A 23,736-nucleotide genomic window follows, 5' to 3' on the forward strand; every position below is an offset into this window, starting at 1 on the left:
GCCGAAGACCACAGAGCTGATAAATGCTGGAGCTGGGATTTGAACTCTGGCATCCTGACTCCCACCAGCCCCCGTGAGGCTAAGTGGGTCCTGCGGATGTCCCAGGGGCCTATCCCCATTTTCAGTGTGGTTTCCTTTGGAAAGCTGTTCTGATCCCAAACACTCACTGTTTGGGAGGCAGCCAGTGCGTGAGCAGGGCCTCCCTTCGCAGACTGCAGGGACCACCCTGGGCTTGTTTCCAGGACGGCCTGACCTTACTGCACTGCGCAGCCCAAGAAGGCCATGTGCCAGTGCTGGCGTTCATAACGGGGGGCCTGGAGGACGTGGCCCTGGACCGTGCTGACAAGGTGAGTGTGGCCTCAAGGCTGTGTGTCCTTCCCACCGGGCTTGGGATTCCTGGGGCCTCTCCTGTGCATCCCTGGAGCCATGGGTAGTGCAGACTGGACCCCACCTGAGGGAGCTGCTGGTCTAGGAGGGGCACTAGGGCACAAATGAGCAGGACGCCAGCAGCACATGGTCGGTTCCCTCAGAGAGACTCTGATATGGACTAGACAGGTTAGAGAAGGGAGACATTGCTTTCTGCTTCCTGGAGGAGGTGGAATTTGGTAAGTGAACTAGATTTCATCAGTAAGATTAGAAAGCAAGGGGCATTCCAGATGGAGGAGAGACAATTGCTAGAGCTTTAGAGGAAAAGGGCTTTTGGTGTGTGAGTTCAGATGGGTTAGAATCTTGGGAATGAAGGCCTGAGAGGTTGTTAGGGGCCTTCATGGAGATCTCAACCCCCAGCCTCAGGAATGGGTCCTTTATTCAGGAGCCACAGGAGGATTTCAGTGGGGGAGGGACCCACCAAGTGGGGTCTTGTTGGGAAGATGGTCTGGGCTTTCCAGGCAGGGTGTATAGGGCAAGGTGGGGGAGAGTGTCTGGAGCACTGCAAGCCCAGTGTGGTTGGGGAAACTGAGGCCAGCTGGGCAGGGCGAGGAAGATTCACTTTTTTCTCCTCCCCCGCCAGCTGGGAAGGACAGCGTTTCATCGGGCTGTAGAGCACGGGCAGCTGGGTTCTCTGGACTTCCTTGTGGGCTCTGGCTGTGACCACAGTGTCAAAGACAAAGTACTGTGACCATGGGTCCCAGGGGGAGGGCCGGGCTCTGGGCTCCTGACCGGGGTGGTCACGGGCAGCTCACCTGTGTCTACTGCCAACTGCAGCGTGCTAGAGGGGCTGGTGGCCCAAAGACCAGCGTGTGTCTGATGCTCATGCAGCAGGCATTTTTCGAGCACACAGTATGGGCCAGCCGTGTGCTATGGGTGAAGAGCACAAAGATGCCCAAGACACAGTTTCTTAATGAAGGAATTCAACCACAATCCTAGGAAAGAGCTGTGAGCCAATGTGGGGAGCCAGGATGGCAAATCTGATTGGTTGGTAGTGATGCCTGGGGTGGGTTTGAGCGGGGCTGTGATTCCACTGGGGCTGTCTGTTGCTGGGGGGAATGGGGAGGAGTTGGGGGATGGTAGCCACATGCCTGCTGGTTATTTGCTTTCTTTGTGTTTTAGTAATCTACTATGATTATGGCAAAAGTAGGATGAGACCGCTGAGGAGGTAGCAGTTCATTCAGGGTGGAGAGCTCATAAGCAGGAATTCACCTATCTGAGAATAGATGAGGGGTTGGGACCCAAGGGGACTACCCTACAAATGACTTGTATCAATGGACCATTGCGAGTCATTAGGCAAATGTGTTGTAGCAAATTCTAAACAGTGCTTCCAGCAAAGGGAAGAATTCCACTGTTGATTTTCTGATTAATATGCTTGGCTAGGATACAAGGAGTTCTGTTTATAAAGCTAGTGACAGAGCTCACAGACCGATGGATCACAGGATCTTAGATCAAGGGCCAGTTTAACCTTCTCATTTTACAGATGTGGAAGCTGAAGCCCAGAGAGGGGGATACTTTAGCCAAGGTCACACAGCAGGACAAAGGTCGAGCTGGGTTTGGAACCAGCATCCTGATGCCGACCCCTGTGCCCCTCCTTCTCCTCAGGCTGCCTCCTGCGGCCCTGAGCCCTGGGGGTCTGCACCAAATCTGTCCGCCCACACTCATCCTTTCAGGATGAAAAGGCTAAGTCAGGTTCTGAGATTCAGATCAGGCTGATTTCCTTCATTTCAGAAACATGGGCAGAGCAGGTTGTGCTCTGTGCCAGGCCCTGAGCCAGGAACTGAGAGTACAGAGAGGGGTAAAGGACGACCCTTGCCAGGACACATCTACCCAGGAGGCAAAAAAAAAAAAAAAAAAATGATGTACTCAGGGCCCCAGGAGAGCAGGAGCTCCAAACTAGAAAGCAAGAAAATTCAGCTTTGGTGAACTTACCCAGAATCTTGCAATCAGAAATTCTAGAAAGAAGCTTCAAAAATTACATGTCCCTGTTAAGTGTTGTATTTTCCAATGAGGAATGTTTCCATTTTGAATTTCATTTGGGGAGAGGGCACGGTAAGCTTTTCAAGGCTTTGGGCCACTGAAGGTCTGACTCGTGCTAGGACCCGCCAGCCTGTGTAGGCGGACAGACCTGTCAGAGCAGATGACAACATACCTCACAGGTGCTGCAGGTGCTGTGGTAGGGAGGCTTTGAGAGCCCGGAGAGAGTGATTAATTCCTCCGGAAATGTCAAGGAGAGGCTGACAGGGCCCTACAGAGGTGGAGAGGCTGGATGTCCCCACAGGTGGAGGGGAGAGGCCAGGCCCAAGGCCAAGGCCTCCTTCCACCCAGCCCCCTGTCCTGCCTGGGCAGAGTGTGAGGGCCCTGGCAGGGGGTCCATGCCATCTGCAGCTTCAAAGGGCAGGAAGTAGATATTTATAATCCAGAAGGAAGGGGGAAGCCCTGCCCTGTTTCCACAGCTCTGCTAACTGGTGGCACGTGCCAGACCCCAACGTTCACACACTTCCTTCCGGTCTCTTTGAACACAGAGACTTCAGGCTGTGGCTACACCGCCCACAGCCTGACCCTTGCTTGCTGTGGCGAGCCGACCACGGAGCGGGTGGGAGAGGAGCCGAAAAAAGCTGTTGAGGGGATTTTTTAAACTTAATTTTATTTATTAATATAATATAATGATGATCATAAAGGAAATGTAGATGTTTCCTCCTTGACCCTGTAAGATAGTTATAGCTGTTTATGTGTGTGTTTATCTATCATGGGGGCAGGGTATGTTTTTAACTACTTTAAGTACTGCTTTGGCTTCTGTATGTGTTCACATCCTCATTGGGCCCTTTATAGATCTCTGTGCCTAAACTGAATGTTTCCTGGGGAAGGTACTGAGACAGGCCAGGGCAGAGGAAAGCACTTGACCCAGGAGGCCCCCGTGACTGGTTCAGCTCGATCGTCCCCATGGCCTTCTGGGCATGATGCATGGCTGAAGCTGGGTCTTCCCTTCTGGATGCTTTTGTGGGTCCCTCCGGGGTCCTTGTCCTGGTCCCCCATCTGTGGTTCCTCTGTAGGGACATACCTTTTCTCGGGCTGGTCACGTCCAGCTGCCTCCTCTTCCCTGGGGCCCCTTACCCTCCTGCAGCAAGATCCCTTTAAGGACGATCCCAAATAAGCTGCCCTCTGTGGGACCACTTCCAACACAAAGAACACTGGGCCCTTTGCCCGCCCAGTGGAGCCACCTCTCTTGGCTCTGTCACTGTCACCTTTAGACTTCTCAAGGGCGAGGCTGCTCCCAGTCCTGTGGTTCTCAAGTTCCAGGAGACACAGGTCAAGCTCTCCATCACATTATGTATTATCATTGAACAAATATCTACTGAGTGTCTATCATGTGCCCAGGCCCTATTCTAGGCACTTAGGGAAACTTCAGAGAACAAAATAGACAAAAACCCTTGCCCTTGTGATGCTTATGTTCCAGCCAAGAGAGTCAGCCAATAAACAACAAGCATAGTATACAAGTGGGTTGTAGAGGGTGTTAGGTGGTCAGTGCTATGGGGGAAAAGGAAAAGCGGGGCAGGATAAGGGGATCAGGAGAACAGGAGGTGGGAGTTGTGGTTTTCAATATTGTGATCACATCGGGCTGCACTATTCAATGAGAACCTAACATCTTGAGCAAAGACGCAGGAGGCGAGCGATTGGGCCATGTGGCTGCTGGGCGCAGCCTGAGCACAAGGCGAGTCTCTGGGGCTGTGGCCTGAGCAGAGGGAGGGGATGGATCCGAGGTCACCGAGTTGGGACTGGCTTTAGACTAGAGCATGGAAAAATAGGGATTTTTTTTTTTTTTTTAAAGTAACGTGTCCATCTTTTTTTTTTTTTTTTAATTTTTTTTAAATTTTATTTATTTATTTATGGCTGTGTTGGGTCTTCGTTTCCGTGCGAGGGCCCTCTCCAGCTGTGGCAGGTGGGGGCCACCCCTCATCGCGGCGCGCAGGCCCCTCACCATCGCGGCCCCTCCCGTTGCGGAGCACAGGCTCCAGACGTGCAGGCTCAGCAATTGTGGCCCACGGGCTCAGTCGCTCTGCGGCATGTGGGATCCTCCCAGACCAGGGCTCGAACCCGCGTCCCCTGCATTGGCAGGCAGACTCTCAACCACTGCGCCACCAGGGAAGCCCTAATGTGTCCATCTTAAAGTGTAAGAAAAGAGACCAGAACTTGGCCCTTGAAAGTGCCCCTGGTTTTTGGTAGTTTTGGGCACAGTTCTCAGAGCAGAGTGGCGTTGGCCCAGCGTGCAGGGCTGCAGCTCGTCACCAACTTGCTCTATAACCCTGGACATGTCTCCCCTCTCTGGATCTCAGCTCCAGCGGGTCCCCAGGGCCTGCAAGGGTCTGTGATTCCACTGACCCCTCAGGAGCCCTTCTCCCCGCAGGAGGGGAACGCAGCCCTTCACCCGGCCGCCCGCTGGGGCCACCTGGCTGTGCTGCAGCGACTCCTGGACGTCAGGCTGGACCTGGAGGAGCGGAATGCGGTGAGTCACCACCTGGAGGATGCAGAGGTGTGTGACACTGGCTTGCCCCCTGCCTTCCAGGAGCCCAGAGCCCGTGGTGCAGCCTGATCTCCCCTGGGAGGGGCTCTGAAGCCAGGAGCGAGGACGTGTTCTCAAACAGCCCACGAGGAGAAGATGAGCAGCAGCACAAAACTCCAGGCTCAGAGGGGCACTGGGCCTGAGGGATGACGGAGGAGTCATACACACGGTGTGTGTTCAAAGAAGGGAGAGGTCACTGTGGCCAGGATGGAGTAGGAGGGAATAGACAGAGCAGGGATGAGGCGGCTTGGAGGGCAAGGAGAGCACGAGCGGAGCTGTGGCGGAGGGAGTGAACGCACCACGTGCCCCTCAAGGTGAGAATCAGGTGCGGGGCTCCGGGAACCGCAGATCACCAGGTCACGTCTGCAGTAGCAGGGAGGGGAGAGCTCAGAGAGCCCTGGAGCCCTGGCAGAAGGGGTGTCCTCCGGTCTCAGGCTCTGGCCTCAGCCTCCTGCCGTCCTCACACCGCTGCCCTGTGTTTCAGGAAGTTCTGACTGCCCTGCACGCAGCTGCTGAAGGGATCCACCCCGACTGTGTGCAGCTCCTCCTCAGGGCCGGGAGTAGCGCGAGCGCCCTCTCCCAGGTAGCCGGGCCTCCTCACGACTGGCGTGTGCCCTCGGCTGCCTGCAGAGCCGTGACTGTGTCAGCTGTAGCAGCCACGATGATTCCTGAACATCGTGTGAACAAGGCTGTGAGGGAGCAGGCTCAGGTTCCGGACTTGACTTCTCTACTGCTGAGCTCTGTGACTTTGGGCAAGTTACTTAATCTCTCTGAGCCTCGTTTCTCAACTATAGATTGGGGGGTGATATATACTTACTATTTTATATTGCTATGAAGGCTAAATACGTAGCATATTGCCTGGGACATAATAGGAGCTCAGTACCCATTAGTGTCTTATTGCTGGGCACGTGACAGTTCACGAAGCCCTTTCATAAATATTACCTCAGAAAAATTCCCCCCATTTTGCAGATGAGAGAGGTTCAGTGACTTTCCCAGGTCACAAGTTGGTAAGAAGCAAAGCTGAATCTGAAAACCCTATTCCCCTGACTCCAGAGCTCATGGCCTGAAACGTTTGCCTTGCCCAGCGGGGGTAGGGGTGGGGTGTCCCCAACATGAGGCCCACACCGTAATTAGAGCTGGGGCCTGGGTGTGACTCTAGGACAGGCCTCTTTCTCCCTTACCATTGCACTCGGTTAGTTGGCCATTAGAAATTCTCTGTGTCCTTGAAAAGGGGGTTGTGGCCTTTCTTTAGGTAGGAAGTTAAGTTGGTGTTTTTGTTTTGTTTTGCTTTTTATTTTTAGATCAATGACAAATAATCTTTCTTGGCTGGTTGAATGGCTGCAGGGTCTGGAATTCTCTTTTTGTTCTAAATTTCAATAATGTAGCAAAAGTAATATTAATAGTGAATAATATAAATAATAGCAAAAATAGTTTAAAAGCAGAGGAATGAAAATGATATGCTAAAAATATTTAACACAAAAGAAGGCAGTCAAGGGGAAACAGAACAAAAAAAACAAGAGACATTCAGAAAAAAATAGCAAAGGGAATTCCCTGGTGGTTCAGTGGTTAGGACTCTGCACTTTCACTGCCGAGGGCCCAGGTTTAATCCCTGGTCAGGGAACTAAGATTCACAAGACACGCAGCTCAGCCGGAAAAAAAAAAAAAAGAAAAGAAAAGAAATAGCAAAATGGCAAATGTAAATATAATAATAATATAAATCGTAAATTCCCTTAAATGTGAATAATGGTTTATAAACCACAAAACATTTAATTTGCTCCCCTGGAAGATGTGGAGACTACTACCCCAGGGGCATAGCAGGGGACATTACAGCCAAGAGGGGGAAAGTAGCTGTCCCAGGGCACCAGCCATGTCCTTCTGTTGCTGGTGAATTTAAGGTTCTTTCTTCATTGCAAAAGAATTTGGAGACGAAGTGATATGTAGGAATCAGATTTATTTAGAGAGAAACACACTCCACAGACAGAGTGTGGGGTATCTCGGAAGGCAAGAGGCAAGAGGCTTCGAAATATGGCGTGGTTAGTTTTTATGGACTGGGTAATTTCATAGGCTAATGAGTGGGAGGATTATTCCAACTATTTTGAGGAAGGGGCGGGGATTTCCAGAAATTGGGCCACTGCCCACTTTTTGGCCTTTTACGGTTAGCCTCAGAACTGTCATGGCGCTGGTGGGTGTGTCATTTAGCATGCTAAGGTATTACAGTGAGCATATAATGAGGCTCAAGGTCTACTGGAGGTCAAATCTTCTGCCATCTTGGACCCAGTTGGTTCTCGTTAGTTTTCATCATGTACTATGGCTATGTCATTCTTTTAAAGGTTGTGTCCTGCCCCCTTCCCTCCTGTTTCACTTCCATCAGCAAGGTGTTGCTCCTTAGTCAGAAAGGCCCTTTCTCTGTGCCCAGCACTAGGCACTGGGAGGGGGCACAGACAGGTCATGCCATGGCCACCTCCCCAGCAGTAACAGCACAGGAGCTTAGAGACTCAGGGGGTTAGATCCAGCTGGTGGTTGTTGGTGGCTTGGAGCTGCCCACCTCACTGGGTCTCGTGCTCCAGCCTTGACTTGAGGTTTCTGGCAGAGGCCATGGTCTATTCTGACACTCCCACCTCTGGCAGTGTCGTGCAGCAGGGTCTCTGAGGATGGGGCAAACCCAAAGTGATTGCATTTCCCACTGGGAGGTGGATGGATTCCCACCCACCCTGTAAACTTGCTCAGACTCGACTTTGGGAGGGTGACCAACTCATCCTGGTCTGCCCCATACTGTCCTGATTTTAAAACAGAAAGTCTCGCATCCAGGGAACCTTCAGTCCCAGGCAATCTGGGACAGTTGGTTACCTGGTGGGTCCTGCCTGAGATGAAGTCTCATCCAGGAAGAAGCCCTCCCTCTGGCGCTGCCAGGCTCCTCTGCAGATGTGCTTAGACCAGCTCCAGCTGGACAGTACATGCTGGGTGGGATTTGCCCTGTACAGGTAAATCTTATTGGTCCCCCTCCTTGAAAACCATCTTCTAGGCGTCTATACTCCACATGTCTTTACTGGCTAAGGAACTGTAAAGGCTTTGGCCTTTGTTCCAGAGTCTGTGACTGGAGGTGAGGAAAATCCTGAGACCATAGTGAACTCCTTTTACTAGTCACCAGGCCTGGGCAAGTCATTGATTTCTCCTGCCTCAGGGTTTAATGGGTATAATAGTCCCAGGGGGGTTGTGAGCTGTGAATGGGATAATGAATCTCAAAGTGCTTTGTAAGCCTGCTGTGAGGGGTCCTTAGGATGCTGCATTGGTGCCTGTTTCCCTCTAGAAAAAGCAGAGCTGCTTCCACTACGCAGCCCTCGGTGGCTCTGAGGACATGGCCTGGGCCCTCGTCCATGCAGGAGGCAGCACTGACATGGCTGATCATGTACGTGTGGGTCCTGGATGGAAGGTGGGGAGGGGGGGATACACTGCCGAGTCTCCCAGGACCTTACTTCTCAAAATAGAAATGGAGAACAGATTAGTGGTGGCTGGGGGCTAGGGATGGGGGCATGGGGCCGAGAAGGGAGGAGGGTGTGGTTATAAAAGGACTACACAAGGGACCCTTATGGTGATGGAACTGTGCTGCATCTTGACTATGTAAAGGATACACAAACCTACACGTGTGATAAAATTACATAGAACACACATGTATACGAATGACTACAAGTGAAACTGGGGAGATCTGAGTAAGATGGTGGGTATTATCAATGTTAGTGTTCTGGTTGGGATATTGTACTGTGGCTTTGTAAGATGTTACCATTGGGGTGGGGAGAACAGAGCAGATGGGTGTTGAGGGTGGGAAGAAGGCTTTTCACCAGATACCTTTTGTTCTTTTTGGTTCTTTAGGTTTCTATAAATAAAATGTAAAACAATGAAAAGCAATACTTGCTCTCTTGCCACTCCTCTTTCCTACCACATTCCCACAGACCTATTTCCAGGACGATGGAGGCCATATCCAGCGTCCTTGGTTATTTTATCTCCGTGGCCTGCTGCTTCCTGGAGAGCCACCGTTAGAGCTCTGATAAGTTTCCTAGCTCATCTGAGTTGTGCACTTGAGCCAGTTTCCAGTGTCTGCCCATTCACTCTCACAGGAGACCTTCTTTTGGCCTGATTTTGATTTCACAGTTATCTAGCAATGATCTGAGGACACTGCTGAAATTCTGTGGTAGTTTTATCTAGGTTTTTAAATTTTTTTCTAGATGTGTTTCAGAATACTTTTTGTCATTTATTGCTATTTGGGTTTGGGATTACATTAAGCCTGTAAATAATATAAGAGAAAATGGTCATCTTTGTAATATTTTATTTTTTCACTATGAACATGTCTTGCCATTTCTTTATGTCTTCTTTTGTATCCCTCAGTGATGTTCTGTGGTTTTTGTTTGCCTTTGTAATAGCCATTTCCAATTATACTCTTCATAGGTACTTCGTATATTTTGACCGTCATTGCAAATAGACTATCTTTTTAAAATATGTCATTTCTTTTGGGCATTCAATACAGGAATGCTATTGACTTTGGTATTTTTATCTTCTATATGACTTTTCATTGATTTTGCTAGAGGTTTTTTTTTTTTGGTGGGAGTATAGTAACTATTTTGACCTGTGTAGATATACAATCACGTTGCCTACAAGTAATCATATAGTTTGAATCTTCTTTTCCAATATCCATAAACTGTTTTTTTCTGGCCTAAACTAGTAATGGCAGTCATGGGCATTTTTGTTGTATGTGTGTGTGTTCTGTTCTGTCACCTTTTGGTACTCAACATGTGAGGGTGTTTTTCCACAGTAAATATAGATCTATCCCATTGATTTTTCTGGCTTTGTACTATTCTACTAGATGTGTGTCACCATACACCTAGACAGAAGGATGTGTGGCAGTATCTCCACTTTGTCACGTAGTCAGTGCTCACAGGGAACCACTGCAGACGGAGTCCTCCAGTCCTCTAAGTCCTCCAGGCCTTGGGTGAATGTTGGGTTTGGGTGAGACCTCTGTTCTGGTCCCGGCTGGCTCTCTCATTCATTCATTTCATACATAAATAGTTGTTGAGCACCTACCTAGATGCCGGGGGTAGGAAGTCCAGTAACACAAGGTCTCTATAAGTTACGTGTCCTTGGGTGAGTCATGTAAGTTTTATGAACTTATTAAGTGTTCTCATTTGTAAGATGAAAGTACGAATAAGAATACCATTCCTATATACTTGCTAGGTTCATGTGTGGAGTAAATAAATAGCAGAGAATCTTAAGGTGTTGTTGCCAGAAGGGACCTCAGCAAGCATCACTTGCCAGATGAAGAGCAGCAGAGAAGCGAGATGACTTGCCCAAAGTCACGTAGTGAGTTCCTGGCATGGCAAGGTCTCAAACTTGGGATTTCAGGCTCCCACCCACCATGAGGATCAATTGTGGCCCAAGGGATTCAGGCTGTGGGCTGTAAATTCTTCAGGCCACTCATGTCATCCGAGAAGTGAGAAGGTCCAAACTCAAGCACTATCTATACAGTAAGTCCCCTACACATGAACCAGTTCCATTCCGAGAGGACATTCGTAAGTCCAATTTGTTCATAAGTCCAACAAAGTTAACCTAGGTACCCAACTAACACAATTGGCTATATAGTACTGTACTGTAATAGGTTTATAATACTTTTCACACAAATAATACATAAAAAACAAACAAAAAATAAAACATTTTTCATCTTACAGTATAGTACCTTGAAAAGTACAGTAGTACAGTACAACAGCTGGCATACAGGGGCTGGCATTGGGTGAACAGGCAAGAAGAGTTACTGACTGGAGGAGGGAGAGGAGGTGGGAGGTGCTACAGCTGAAGGATCGTCAGCGATAGGAGACGGAGGGCAAGCTGCAATTTCACTCATGCCTGACGTTGACGGCACAGGTTCTGGTTCCTTGCTGGATTCAATTCTATCTACCCTCTTGAAAAAATGATTCAGTGATGTCTGGGTAGTAGCTCTTTTTTTCTCGTCATCGATGACACAGTAGCACTGGATTGCATTCTGAACGGCTGCTGCAACTTTCGTGTACTGTTCTGTGTTCGGGTCCTGTGCCTCAAAAACTAACAGCGCCTCCTCAAATGAAGAAAATCCCCTTGCCATTTCCTGCGTCGTGAATCGCTTCGTTTCTTCAGTTACTTCTTCTTCCTCTTGTGTCTCTTTGTCCTTTCTCTGAGCCTCCAATTCCATCAGGTCTTCATTAGTAAGCTCCTCGTGTTGCACAGCAACAGTACTGTGCAGCAAAGTACACAAAAGCACGACTAGTAGAGGATGCACGCATGTGACAATGTACGCCAGACATGTGAATTAATTTATGTGATCGGACACGCACACGCACATTCGCATCTTTGAAAGTTCGCAACTTGAAGGTTCGTACGTAGGGGACTTACTGTACTCCTCCCAACTCCCATCTTCTAGCACCACCCTGCAGCTGGGTAGTCCTGGGAGGGACCCATCAACTGATCTGTGCCTCTCCACCCCCCCAGCAGGGCGCCTCTCCTGCGCACATCACCGTGAGGCACAACTTCCCCGTCCTGGTGCAGCTCTTCATCGACATCGGCAGTGACCTGGACGCCGTTGACAATGTAAGTGGCTGCAGAAACCATCTGGGCCCCACGGAGCCTCTGGGCACCCTTCCAGGTTGGCAGGGCTTGACTGTGGTCTACTAGCCTGGCCCAGAATTGAGGAATTGCTCTTTCAGCTTGTCAAAAGTTGTTTGAATATTTGTTGAAGGTAGCATTATTTTATCAACCATTCCTCTATTTTGAACATTTGAGTATTTCCAAGTTTTTGTCATGATATATAGAACACTGTGGTAAACATCTTGCTACATGCAACCTTTTCCTTTCATTGATTTTTTTTTTTCCTTAGGGAAAATTCCCAGGGCAGGGGTGACTGGGTTAATCTTGTATAACAAGAGGCCTCTGAGTCCTGAAGTTGTGATCAATCAGGAGCGTTTTAAAATCCCCATCCCCACAATCCACCCCCCAACCATACAATCCTCAGGGCCGCCACACACAACCACTAGTGGTGGAAAGCAATTCGACAGAATATAACATATACCTTTAAAATGGTCAGTATTTGCACGTCTGAGAATTGAGCCTCAAGAAATATATTAAGAGCTCATGCACCAAGATATTTGTTGTAGCAGTCTATCAGTTTTCATTTCAAAAAGGGCCCCAAATACTTAATAAGAGAGAAGTGGTTGGTTAAATTATGGTATAGACATAAATAGGCTCTTATGGAGTTATAAAAAATGGTGTTTATAGAGTTTATAATACACAGGAAGTTATACAGATGCAAAATGTATATACAGGATGATCTAAAATATGTAAAACCATAAAACTAAAAACATTCTGCATTAAAGAAAATACTAGAAGAAATGTACTAAGACTGTTAACAGAGGTTGACTTAGGTGGGATAGGGAGTGGTATTTTTTCTTTGTTCTTTCTACTTTTTTGTTATTTACTAAGTTTGCTGAGTATTATGTTTATGATTTAATCCAGTTTACCCTCCCACATAACTTTTTTTTTATAAGTTTATTTTATTATTATTATTTTTATTTTTGACTGTGTTGGGTCTTCGTTGCTGCACGCGGGCTTTTCTCTGGTTGTGGCAAGCAGGGGCTACTCTTCGTTGTGGTACGCAGGCTTCTCATTGCGGTGGCTTCTCTTGTTGGGAGCATGGGCTCTAGGCACGCAGGCTCAGTAGTTGTGGCTCATGGGCTCCAGAGCGCAGGCTCAGTGGTTGTGGCGCACAGGCTTAGTTGCTCTGCAGCATGTGGGATCTCGAACCTGTGTCTCCTGCGTTGGCAGGCGGATTCTTAACCACTGCGCCACCGGGGAAGCCCCACATAACTTCTTAGAGAAACTCTGTTAAGGCCCAGTTGGGAGTGTACCCACCTTGGTCCTGTCCTGGCTTTGAGCCACAGGCCATCTCTACATGCTTTTCTGCTCTCCGTCCTCTTGGCTTCTTTTCCAGAGGCAGCAGACACCCCTCACTTTGCCGCCGAGCACGCCTGGCAGGACATAGCGGATATTCTCCTCATTGCTGGGGTTAACTTAAACCTGAGAGATAAGGTACCTCTGCTCACAACCAGCCTCCCTTGCAAGCTTTCATGACTCCCTCTTTGCCAGAGACCCTGATGCAAATGCCTCCTGCTCCCAGTGTTCAAGGCTTCCCATTTGTTATATATCAGCTCAAAGGCAACCTCCTCCAGGAAGCCTTCCTGCCCCTCCATCACCTTCCCCTGCCTCCTCTGAGGTCCCTCAGCACTTGGCCCGCCCCTCTCCTGGTCCTTGCCTGTGATACATTTGTCTTCTGTTTCATGGCCCCCATCGGACTTTGAGCTCTTTGAGTCATCTGCTGGGGAGAGGGGAAGAGAGCTAGAGGAACAGCATGTCACCACCCCACAACTCCGTGCGTATGAAACAGGGTTGGGGGAAGCTTCCCGGGTCACGGTGCTTCTGGGGTGGCCACCTCCTCAGGTGGCCAGAGGTTCAAGAAGAGCTGAAGGCTTAGTATGAGGCTGAAGAGGTCACAGGCTCATGAGGGGAAGGGCCCTTGCACACGTGGCCCAGTCCTTGGGATGGTGTGGGAAAGAGATGGGGGCAGGGAACAGGCCCTGAGGCTGGACCTGGGAAGGGTTTCCTGCTTCCTGGGAGGGAAGCTGGGGCCCGGGGGCAGCTGGCCAAGCTTGAAGAGGAGCTTCCCATCTCCCCGCAGGTCCCTGGAGGTGGTGGAGGCCAGCACTGTGCCGGAGGCCTGGAGCAAAGGGCTGGAAACCTGAGGGGAGGCAGCAAACTTGACACAGGAGCCCAAGCCCCTTCTCTGGGTTCTGGTTTCATCTGAGACATGAGGCTGGTAACATCTATCTCACAGATGACCTTGAAGAGTTATGCAGGCTGAGTTTTATAAGCTTTAAGTCCTCCTGTTCTAGAGGAACACAAGAGGTGGTTGCTGGAATTATTGCCTTATTCTACCTGTGACTTTTCCACACCCAGAGTTACTCCCAGAAAACCCTTCTGCTCTCCAGTGTAGACTGCTGGAAACCGCTTTCTTTGGGCAGGAGGGTCTGTAATCAGTGCTAGAGGTCACCCTACACCCTCTTATAGGAACTCTGGCTTCCCTGCTCCCTTCTTACCCGCAGCAAGGAAAAACCGCCTTGCCAGTGGCCGCCCACATCAACCATGTCAGCCTGGTGGACATGATCATAAAATCCAATCGCTTCTACCGATGCGAGAAGGTACTGAGACCCTGCGCTTGGTCTCTCCGTGTTGGAAAGGGAGTGGCCATGGCTTCAGGTGGAGTTGGCTTTGAACCCCAGCCCTGACCAATTCAGGGGCCCCTCAGTTTCCAAGCGAGTGATAATCCCTGCCTTACCTAACACTAGGGTTCTTTGGGGGCATCCAGAGATGGGTGAACACCCAAACCATACTGAAATAAGGCTGACCGAGGTCCGTGCCAGTGTGGAGATACTAGTAGACCCTGCTGTAGCTCCTGGTTGATGGATGAATGCATTCATGCATGAATAAAGAAATGGCAACTTAGTTCCAGCTCACTGCCAGCTCCAGGTGATTGGAATTGTGGCTTGGGGTGTTCTATTCAGGCAACGTTCTGAGCCCAGAAGGAAAGGGTGCTGGGATTGATTAGTGATATCTGCTGTGGATTTGGGAAAGAGGAGTGGCAGATGTAAGGTCCTGCATTTACAGCTCCAGTGTCAGCAAATGGGGGTGGGTGGAGAGTTTTTTTTGTTGTCCTTAATGGTTACTTTTATACACAGAAAATAAATTTTTGCATTTATTTCAGTTTTAGAAATTAATACTAAATTGTTTACAAAATTTAAATCCTACTTTTCCTCAACCTTTTAAATTTATTTTTACAATCTTATTACTATATTTATACAACGAGTAAATTTTAACAGTCACTTTCAAGGAAGCCTTTTGATTAAAGTTTGGTCCCATGTTTAAGCTTAATTAAACAACCTTAAACGTTTTAAACTGAACGAATAAATTTAATATAATAGGTTTTCTTTTTAAGCATTTCAAATGCTTCCTAAATTCTTAAATTATCCCATTAAATCCAATAAATTAAACCTATAAAGTGAATCTCGAATATCATAAACATTCTGATATTGTCTACAAACTTAGTAAACTTCTCTTACACTTCTCAAAAAAATCACTGTCCAAAAATCAATCAATTGATAAATTTCCATAGGAATCATAAGATTTTCTCTTTCACTGACGTGCTGGATTCTCGTAAATATTACAACCCCTTTACGTACAACAGATTACTCCTAAATATTAATACCAGTGGTTTGATGAACTGATTCATCTCTATGCTTAATTTTAAACCACCTCAGGCTTTAAAAGTTTTCAACACTAAGGCAGTGGTGCAGTTAGAATCACAAATCCCTCCTTCCTACCCCTAGACCAATTCAATCGGAATCTAGGGGGTAAGGGCCAAGCTTCTGTGGTTCTTAAAGCTCCCAGATGATCCCAATGTAAGATGCAGCTGAGAACACTGCTCTAAAGAAACAGTTTTTACCACCCGAGGAGAGAGCCAAGCTCCCAGGTCGTCACCTCCCAGGTGACTGGCCAGACACAGTTAGCCAGAATGTAAGATTCAGAGCTGCAGATGCCAGAACTCACCTGAGCTTTTTAACAACTAGAAATCTGCATCCACATCCTTTTGAGGGGCTTTTGTGGCTTTAACTAAGACTTTTGTGGGTTTAACTGAAGCTATTACATAATTTTTGGTAACCTCTCATTTTATCACCTGCTTTGCATAGAAAGAATTCTGTAACCCAGACCTTCTCTACTTGTTGTCATTTGGCAAGTTTAGTTAGTGCCTGATTCTTGGCTTGCCTGGTTTTAGCCACAGCTGCTGAGTCATTCTACTGACACTCGTGCTATAAGAACACAAAGAAAAGAGAGAAATTGGGAAGGCTTCCTGGAAGAGGTGGCACCCAGGTGGTCTTTTGACTGTGGCAATGGGATTGAGAGACAGGGAGGTGAGAAAAGGAATTCTGGATGGAGAAACAGTGTAAGCAACTCAGGTTCTAGCACTCAAAGCAAGGCACAGAGTCAGAAACCAGAGTAATGGACACTATGCCCCAGGCCTGTGATGACACCAGTTCTGTGTCCAGGCTCACAAGGGAGAGCCTGGCAGGGATTTCCCCCAGACAGCTGCTGCACTTCTGGGATCTGCCCCACAGGACCAGCTCTCATGCAGGGACCTCTGTGACCCCTCTGGGAAGAGCTTGACCTTTAAGCAGGACCATCGGCAGGAAACGCAGCAGCTCCGCTCCGTGCTGTGATGACTGGCCTCCAGGTACCTGCGGCCCCACGAGTGGAAGAAGCTGGCGTATTGCTGGGAGTTCACCGAGGCCCACGTCCACGCCATCGAGCAACAGTGCACAGGTACCACCTTGCCTTGGTGCCCCAGAGCAAACGGGTGGAGGGGTGGGGGCACGCGGGGTGTGTTCAGTTTTCTGTGCTTCTGGGGGAAAAGCCTCAGCAAGCCACACGCCACTGCCAACACATCACGTGCTCTTCCCCTCTCCAGGCCTTTACACAGACCGGGCCCTCTGCCCCTCCCTCCACATTGCCCTGTGAACTTCACATTCCTCACGAATGTGCTTGAGCTGAAACCCATCGTTCACACGTGAAACTAAAGGTGCTCCCTGTAAAAAGGAGAGGAGCTGCTGTCGCCACTAGTATTTAACATCTATTTGGAAATTCTGGCCCTGGTATTAAGACATGAAACAGAGATAGAAATTGAGTGTAAACACTGGAAAGGAAGAGAGAGATTTATTAATTTCAGATGCGATACACACACACACACACACACACACACACACAAAGTCCAGAAGAATCAACGGAAAAACTCTTAGAATAAAATAATTCAATGAAATGGCTAAACATGATTAAATATACGAACACCATAGTATTCCTCTGTACCATCAATAAGTGGGCAAAATATATAGAGGTATATATATGTAAAAAATGTATATTTTAAATATATTTTAAAAAATATATATATAATATATATTAAAAATATATGTAAAAAATATACTCCATTTACAATAGTGTGTGTTTCTAAGCAGAAATATGAATGACATATGAGTAAGACAATACAAATTATTTGAACTATAAAAGAAGACTTGGGTAAGTGGAATGACATTCTGTATTTCCAGCTAAAAAAGTGTCATGTAGGTACTGATTTTCCCCAAATTAAAGCTTTGATCCAATTTTAATCAAATCAAAATAGGAGGTTTTTGAAACTTGACTAAAGGATTCTACAGTTCATCTGAAAGAAGCAGCAGGGAATATATAAATGAATATTCTGGGGGAAAAAAGCGAAGAGGGTCTAACTCAACCAGACTCAACCTTAGAAAGCTAAAATATTTAACACAGAGAGATACCTGACATAAACATATGCAAATCAGGTAGTGGAATAGAGTGGGGAGTCCACAAGTGAACTCTATTACTGATGCAGATTTCATAGATGATAAAGGAGCACTGGTAAATTACAGGGCTGGGGACAAGGGGTAGGGAATAAACGGGTCAAATGAAACTGCTACATCACGAGCAGCACCAGGAGGAAGTGCCTGCTGGGGGCCCACAGACACCAGAACGTCAGGGACGCAGTGGCTGACTGACTTGGACCTGATGGCTGTGCCCCCATGGCTGTGCCAGACCGTCTGTCCCCAGCTGGGAGAGCTGACCTGGTCACAGTTGAATAACAAGTTAACCCCACCTCGGCACTGAAGAGCATGGGCACTTATTTTCCAAACATTGGAATCACCTGGGAAGGCTTAACACTGATCTGTTGCCTAGGCCACACCCAGACCCAAGTACATAGGAATCTCTGAACGGGGAGGGGGACCCAGGTGTCAGTGTTTGCTAAAGCCTCCCAGGTGTTTCCAATGAGCATTTATGGCTGAGAACCACTGGTTCAGGGGAAAGAACAGGGCCACTAGCATGCAAGTCACAGGTTACTGTGAGCCGCCAGAGAGATGAACTGTTTAGTCGTGTGTGCATCGTGGTACCACAGTGAATGCCAATTCTTTCTCTCTTCCCAGTGACACCAATAGGATACATGGTGGATGCTCAGGGGAAAGCCTGGCACTGGGGAGATCCAGGTGTCCCTGATATAAAACTCCACCCCCCCATCCCATCTAAGGCTGCTCCTCCCCTTCCCTCCCACACCCTCCCCATCTCTGGGCTGAATTCTGCTGAACTTGGAGAAGGGTCTGATGTTCTGGCGGCGGTAAGGGGTGTGCTCAGGCCTGGCTCTGGTAAGGCAGGCGGGGTTGGCGTCTTCTCTCTCTCTTTCTCCCCTCATGATCCTCAGGCACCAAGAGCTACCGGGAGCACGGGCACTGGTCACAGCCAGTGAGAACCCCAGCAGAGTGCTATTCAAAGGCCTCGTCGCCATTGGCAGGAGGGACCTGGCTGGTAAGTGTTCCCCCTGCCCGGCTTCTGCTCAGGGCAGCGCCGGGCGCAGAGTCAGAGTTGCATAGCCCCGCTGGACTGCAGCAGGGCCCTCCAAGGCTGCTCAGACCACAGCGCTGTGGCGCTGGCTCTGAACCTTCCAGATTGATGTTCCTAGCCCTGCCTCCTCCTGGAACCCAGACGGAGCCTTGGGCAACTCACAGTACCTCCCGGCCCCAGTCTCCCCATCTGTGCCATGAGGGTGGCCCAGACGATCCCTATGACCTTCACAGCCCCAAGGCCACTGAAGCTACAATCTCTTCCTATCCAGCTCTCTATACTACATCGATTTTTTTTTCCCCCCCCTCCGGTTTGGAATAAGGTGGGAACAGCCTGCAGAGTTGTTTTTCACAAACATTAAGACCTATGGGTCAAAACTGGCTTAAGATGAGTTGAACCAGTAAGATCTGGTCAAATAAAATTTCTGAGGCCGTCACAACCTATTTGAGTCTGTCCATCCCAACAGCTCTTTTTGGGATTTGGGATTCAGGGCACCATGTAGAACCGTTAGGCAAGCGGAGTAACAGGTTCTAGTAATGATCCCTCATTAAAAACAAAATCGGCTCATGATGAAAAAGGCTTAAACTCTGTAACGTCCATTGCCATGGTGCATTACAGGGCAACCACAGGATGGGGTACCAGGCAGCCATCCATAGTAACGAAGGTACATCAGTCACCTGGCAACAAGGAAAAGCGTCGATAGCACGTTATCAAGGGGCAAAGGGAAAGTCCCCCGTGTGGTGGGTCTCCCCCAGCTGCCACACAAGGTGCGAAACAGTCATTTCAGAGGGGAGGAATTAGGGATGACTTGGTTCTTTTTCCAGCATGTTCTTAAATATTATTCTGCATCATCTTTTAACATAAACTCTTGCAGGCAATTAAAACATCAAACTAGCCTTGTGAGGCAGCGCTCAGGCAACAAGAGGCAACAGGATTCTTGTCTTTTGCAGAAAGCATCAGGAAGAAAGCAAACGATGACTCTAGCGCCCCAAGGAGGTGCACAGCCATGTAACTGGAGGGACTGGACCTTCAGGAGCATGGGACCTCAGAGTGGGGGCCACTGAACAGAGGAGGACCACCATTTAAGGGCTTAAAAAACAAGTACTGTAAACAGACTTCCAGCTGCTTCCACTGAAACCCATAGTTAGGCAGGACCAGCAGGCAAATGTTTGTGATCTTTTTCACGGGGGCCTGTCTCAGGTTTTGCAGGTAATCCCTTCCCAGAGGTAAGGTCCTTTGCAGCTCTCAGCTTACTTTCATCTCCTGCATCTCACTGGAGCCTCACAGCAGCCCCCTGTGGTGCAAGGGATGCCTTTTCAGAGAGGACTCTGGGCACAGCGTTTATAAGCAGCTCATCAGGTGGTGAGGTCAGGGGCCAAATTCAGCATTCCTGTCTCCCCAACCGGGCGAAGGGCTCCATCCGTCCCTTACGAGAAGGACCGCCCTTAATTCAATCCCTGACTTTTATGAATGCTGTGCTTACTCCACAACTGTTTCTATTCTCAGCTTATTTGTACATTTTGACAGTTCCAGGAGGCACACACTCGCATTTTTTCCCTCTTTTTCAAAATACCTTTTAAAGTTTTAAACTCTTAATTTTAAAATCATTTCAGACTTAATGAAAAAGCTGCAGAAATAGTTCAAAGAATTTCCAAATACTCTTCACTCAGCTTCCCCAAATGTTAACATCTTACATAACCAGGAAATTAACACTGCTAGGATACTAATTAACTCACCTTCACACCTGATTCAAATTTTGTCATTTGAGCCTGGAAGTTCTGCCTGAAAGCTGTTTCTGTCTAATGTGAGCTCTCCTGCATGTGGCACAGCTGGCTGTGGCCAGTTTCGGAGCCCATATCTTAGAAAAACTCCCCACAAAGTTAGCCTTTGGGCCTGCGTCCTGGGAAGAAGATAGAATAAAAACTGCTGGAGCTGAAAGGGGCTCCAGCTCTCACACATGGCTGGTGGGAGTTCACAGTGGTACAATCCTCTGAAAGGCAATTTGGCATTACCCACTGAAATTACAAATACATTTACCCTTTGATCTAGCAGTCCCACACCTAGGAATTTATCCTACAGAGAAACCTGGAAACATTATATAATACTAACACGCATGCAAGTGAACAAAGGTGAAACTATGCCATGAGATGGATGTATGGGAACTGTGTACTATCTGCTCAGTTTTCTTTAACAGTTTTTTTAAAATAGTCTATTTTTAAAAATAACTGAAACTAAAACTTACAAAAAGAAAGAAAACGAGGCTTTGAAACCAACCCATCAGGTTGATGATTTGAGAGGTGTGTCTTGCCTGAGGCCTCACAGTTGGCAGTGGGATTCAGTCCCCAGCACAGCACACAGCTTCCCTGCCATTGTGGCACCCTTCATCTGCACATGCTGTGTTGAGACGGAGAACCTTCTTCTACCATCTATTCCATATGAGAAAGGTATTTCATACCACATGGGACTTGGATCACTTACCTGGATGAATTTTGTTTTTTGTTTTATTTTTTATTTAGTTTTGACTGCATTGGGTCTTTGTTGCTGCACACGGGCTTTCTCTAGTTGCGGCGAGCGGGGGCTACTCTTCGTTGCAGTGTGTGGGCTTCTCATTGTGTTGGCTTCTCTTGTTGCAGAGCACAGGCTCTAGGCACAAGGGCTTCAGTAGTTGTGGCATGCAGGCTCAGTAGTTGTGGCTCATGGGCTCTAGAGCACAGGCTCAGTAGTTGTGGCGCTCAGGCTTAGGTGCTCTGTGGCATGTGGGATCTTCCCGGACCAGAGCTCGAACCCGTGTCCCCTGCATTGGCAGGCGGATTCTTAACCACTGTGCCACCAGGGAAGCCCTGTTGTTTGTTTTTTGAGACAAAAAAGCAAGTCCATAAATAAAGTTTAAACGTTGAAATATCTCAAGTTCAATACTTATTTCTTTTGTTTGGGAGATCAATAGCAAAATTTCAAACAAGCTATTGTGGATTTTTTTTTTTTTTTTTTAAAAACAGGATTTACAAGATTGATTTATAGGGTTCTCATGAATGATCTCTTGTTGCCTACTCAATCAACCTGTAAACAATTTTTTTAAACTTAAAAAAAATTTTTTTAACTTTTAAAAATATTTAGATCAATAATTTTTTATTGAATTATAGTTGATTTACAATATTGTGTTAGCTTCAAGTGTACATCATAGTGATTCAGTTTTTTTTCTGATTATATTCCATTATAAGTATTTACTAGATACTAAATATAGTTCCCTGTGCTATACAGTAAACCCTTGTTGCTTATCTATTTTATGTATAGTACTTTATATCTGTTAATCCCATATTCCTAATTTGTCCCTCCCCACCTCCCTCACTCCTTTGGTAACCATAGGTTTGTTTTCTATGTCTGTGAGTCTGTTTCTGTTTTGTAAATAAGTTCATTTGTACTATTTTTTAGATTCCACATATAAGTGATACTATATAGTATTTCTCTGTTTGACTTACTTCACTAAATATAATATTCTCTAGGTCTATCCATGTTGCTGCAAATGGCAATATTTCATTATTTTTTATGGCTGAGTAATATTCCATTGTATATATATACCACATCTTCTTAAGCTGCTCACCTGTTGATGGACACTTGCGTTATCTCCATGTCCTGGCTATTGTAAATAGTGCTGCTATGAACAGCACGATTCATAGTGCATGTGTCCTTTTGAATTAGAAGTTTCATCTTTCCTGGATACATCCTCAGGAGTGGATTGCTGGATCATATAGCTGCTCTGTTTTTAGTTTTTTAAAAATATTTATTTATTTGTTTGTTTCTTCTTATTTATTTGGGCTGTGCCGGGGATCTTAGCCATAGCATGCAGGATCTAATTCCCTGACCAGGGATCAAACCCAGGCCCCCTGCCTTGGGAGCATGGAGTCTTAACCACTGGACCACCAGGGAAGTCCCTATTTTTAGTTTTTTAAGGAACCTCCATACTGTTTTCCATAGTGGCTGAACAATTTACATTCCCAACAGTGTATTAGGGTTCACTTTTCTCCCCATCCTCTCCAACATTTGCTATTTGTGGACTTTTTGATGATAGCTATTATAACAGGTGTAAGGTGACATCTCATTGTGGTTTTGATTTGCATTTCTCTAATCATTAATGATGTTGGGCATTTTTTCATGTGCCTATTGGTCATCTGTATGTCTTCTTTGGAAAAATGTCTATTTAGATCTTCTGCCCATTTTCTGTTTGGGTTGTTTGTTTTTTGACATTGAGTTGTATGAGCTGTTTGTATATTTTGGATATTAACTCCTTGTATGTTGCATCATTTGCAAATATTTTCTCCCATTCCGTAGGTTGTCTTTTTGTTTTGTCGATGGTTTCCTTTTTTTTTTTTTTCACACACACACACACACACACTGTATTTTATTTTTACAAGAGATAAATAAACTGACACCAAGCATTGTAAATGGATGACCACAACAAAAGCAACAATGATTGCAATTACCAAACACAAAACACACTCATACTATGTCATAATATTGACGTTCAGTCCAGTAATCCTCCACTGTAACAGCTCCTTTACTTTGCAGTGAAAATTGATATGTATATTTTTTGCCTCTGAGTCCCTGTGGGATTTTTTTTTTTATTCAAACAAAGTCACAAAAATTTATAATCATCCTCATCAGTTCACTCAGTCCCATGTAATTAATTATTTTTTTCATCTTGATCTTTTGTTAGCACTTTTATGAGTTCATCAGTTTTCCATTAGAGTTCTGAAAATGCTTATTCATTCAGTTCAGCAGTACAGTCAGTTACCAGAAACCTGTAATTGTCAGAGTCTTTTCCATGAATTCCTTGAAGATGAAACCCTTTTATAGGAACATTTTTGCAAAAGCATCAGAGTACACCCAGAACTGTCTGTAAAGGACAAAAGACTTAAAAATGACCACGGTTAAAGATTTGATGAAAGTTCATAATAATGCAATTGACAAGGAAATTTAGTTATTTCTGAGATACACATTTTAAAGTAATAACTAGAATTATGACTTATAACATTATACCAGAACATATAAGATTTTTAGAAATTTCATGTAATGTCTGAAACATTTATATTAACATATTTCCATACAAATAACCCAATGAAAGTTTAGTATTAGTTTTTTTTGTTTTTTTATACTGCAGGTTCTTATTAGTCATCAGTTTTATACACATCAATGTATACATGTCAATCCCAATCGCCCAATTCAGCACACCACTA

General features: G+C 46.7%; 1 protein-coding gene across 1 annotated transcript in view; it reads left to right on the forward strand.

Moving 5' to 3' along the window:
• ANKDD1A (ankyrin repeat and death domain containing 1A) overlaps positions 1–22,885 on the forward strand; it is a gene marked incomplete at its 5' end in the record, with an annotated part of 39,593 nt that extends 16,708 nt beyond the window's left edge. Inside the window, 14 exon segments of the mRNA XM_082388225.1 lie at positions 243–347; positions 1,010–1,108; positions 4,832–4,930; positions 5,472–5,570; positions 8,295–8,393; positions 11,495–11,593; positions 12,990–13,002; positions 13,005–13,087; positions 14,158–14,253; positions 16,225–16,323; positions 16,330–16,429; positions 18,366–18,392; positions 18,395–18,469; positions 19,456–22,885. Of these exon segments, the coding sequence (XP_082244351.1) occupies positions 243–347; positions 1,010–1,108; positions 4,832–4,930; positions 5,472–5,570; positions 8,295–8,393; positions 11,495–11,593; positions 12,990–13,002; positions 13,005–13,087; positions 14,158–14,253; positions 16,225–16,323; positions 16,330–16,429; positions 18,366–18,392; positions 18,395–18,469; positions 19,456–19,517 (1,155 nt within the window).
• Positions 22,886–23,736: the final 851 nt, after the last annotated feature.

The sequence above is a fragment of the Balaenoptera borealis genome (genome assembly GCF_965194805.1).
Source record: "Balaenoptera borealis genome assembly, chromosome: 3".
In the NCBI taxonomy this organism is placed as follows: Eukaryota; Metazoa; Chordata; class Mammalia; order Artiodactyla; family Balaenopteridae; genus Balaenoptera; species Balaenoptera borealis.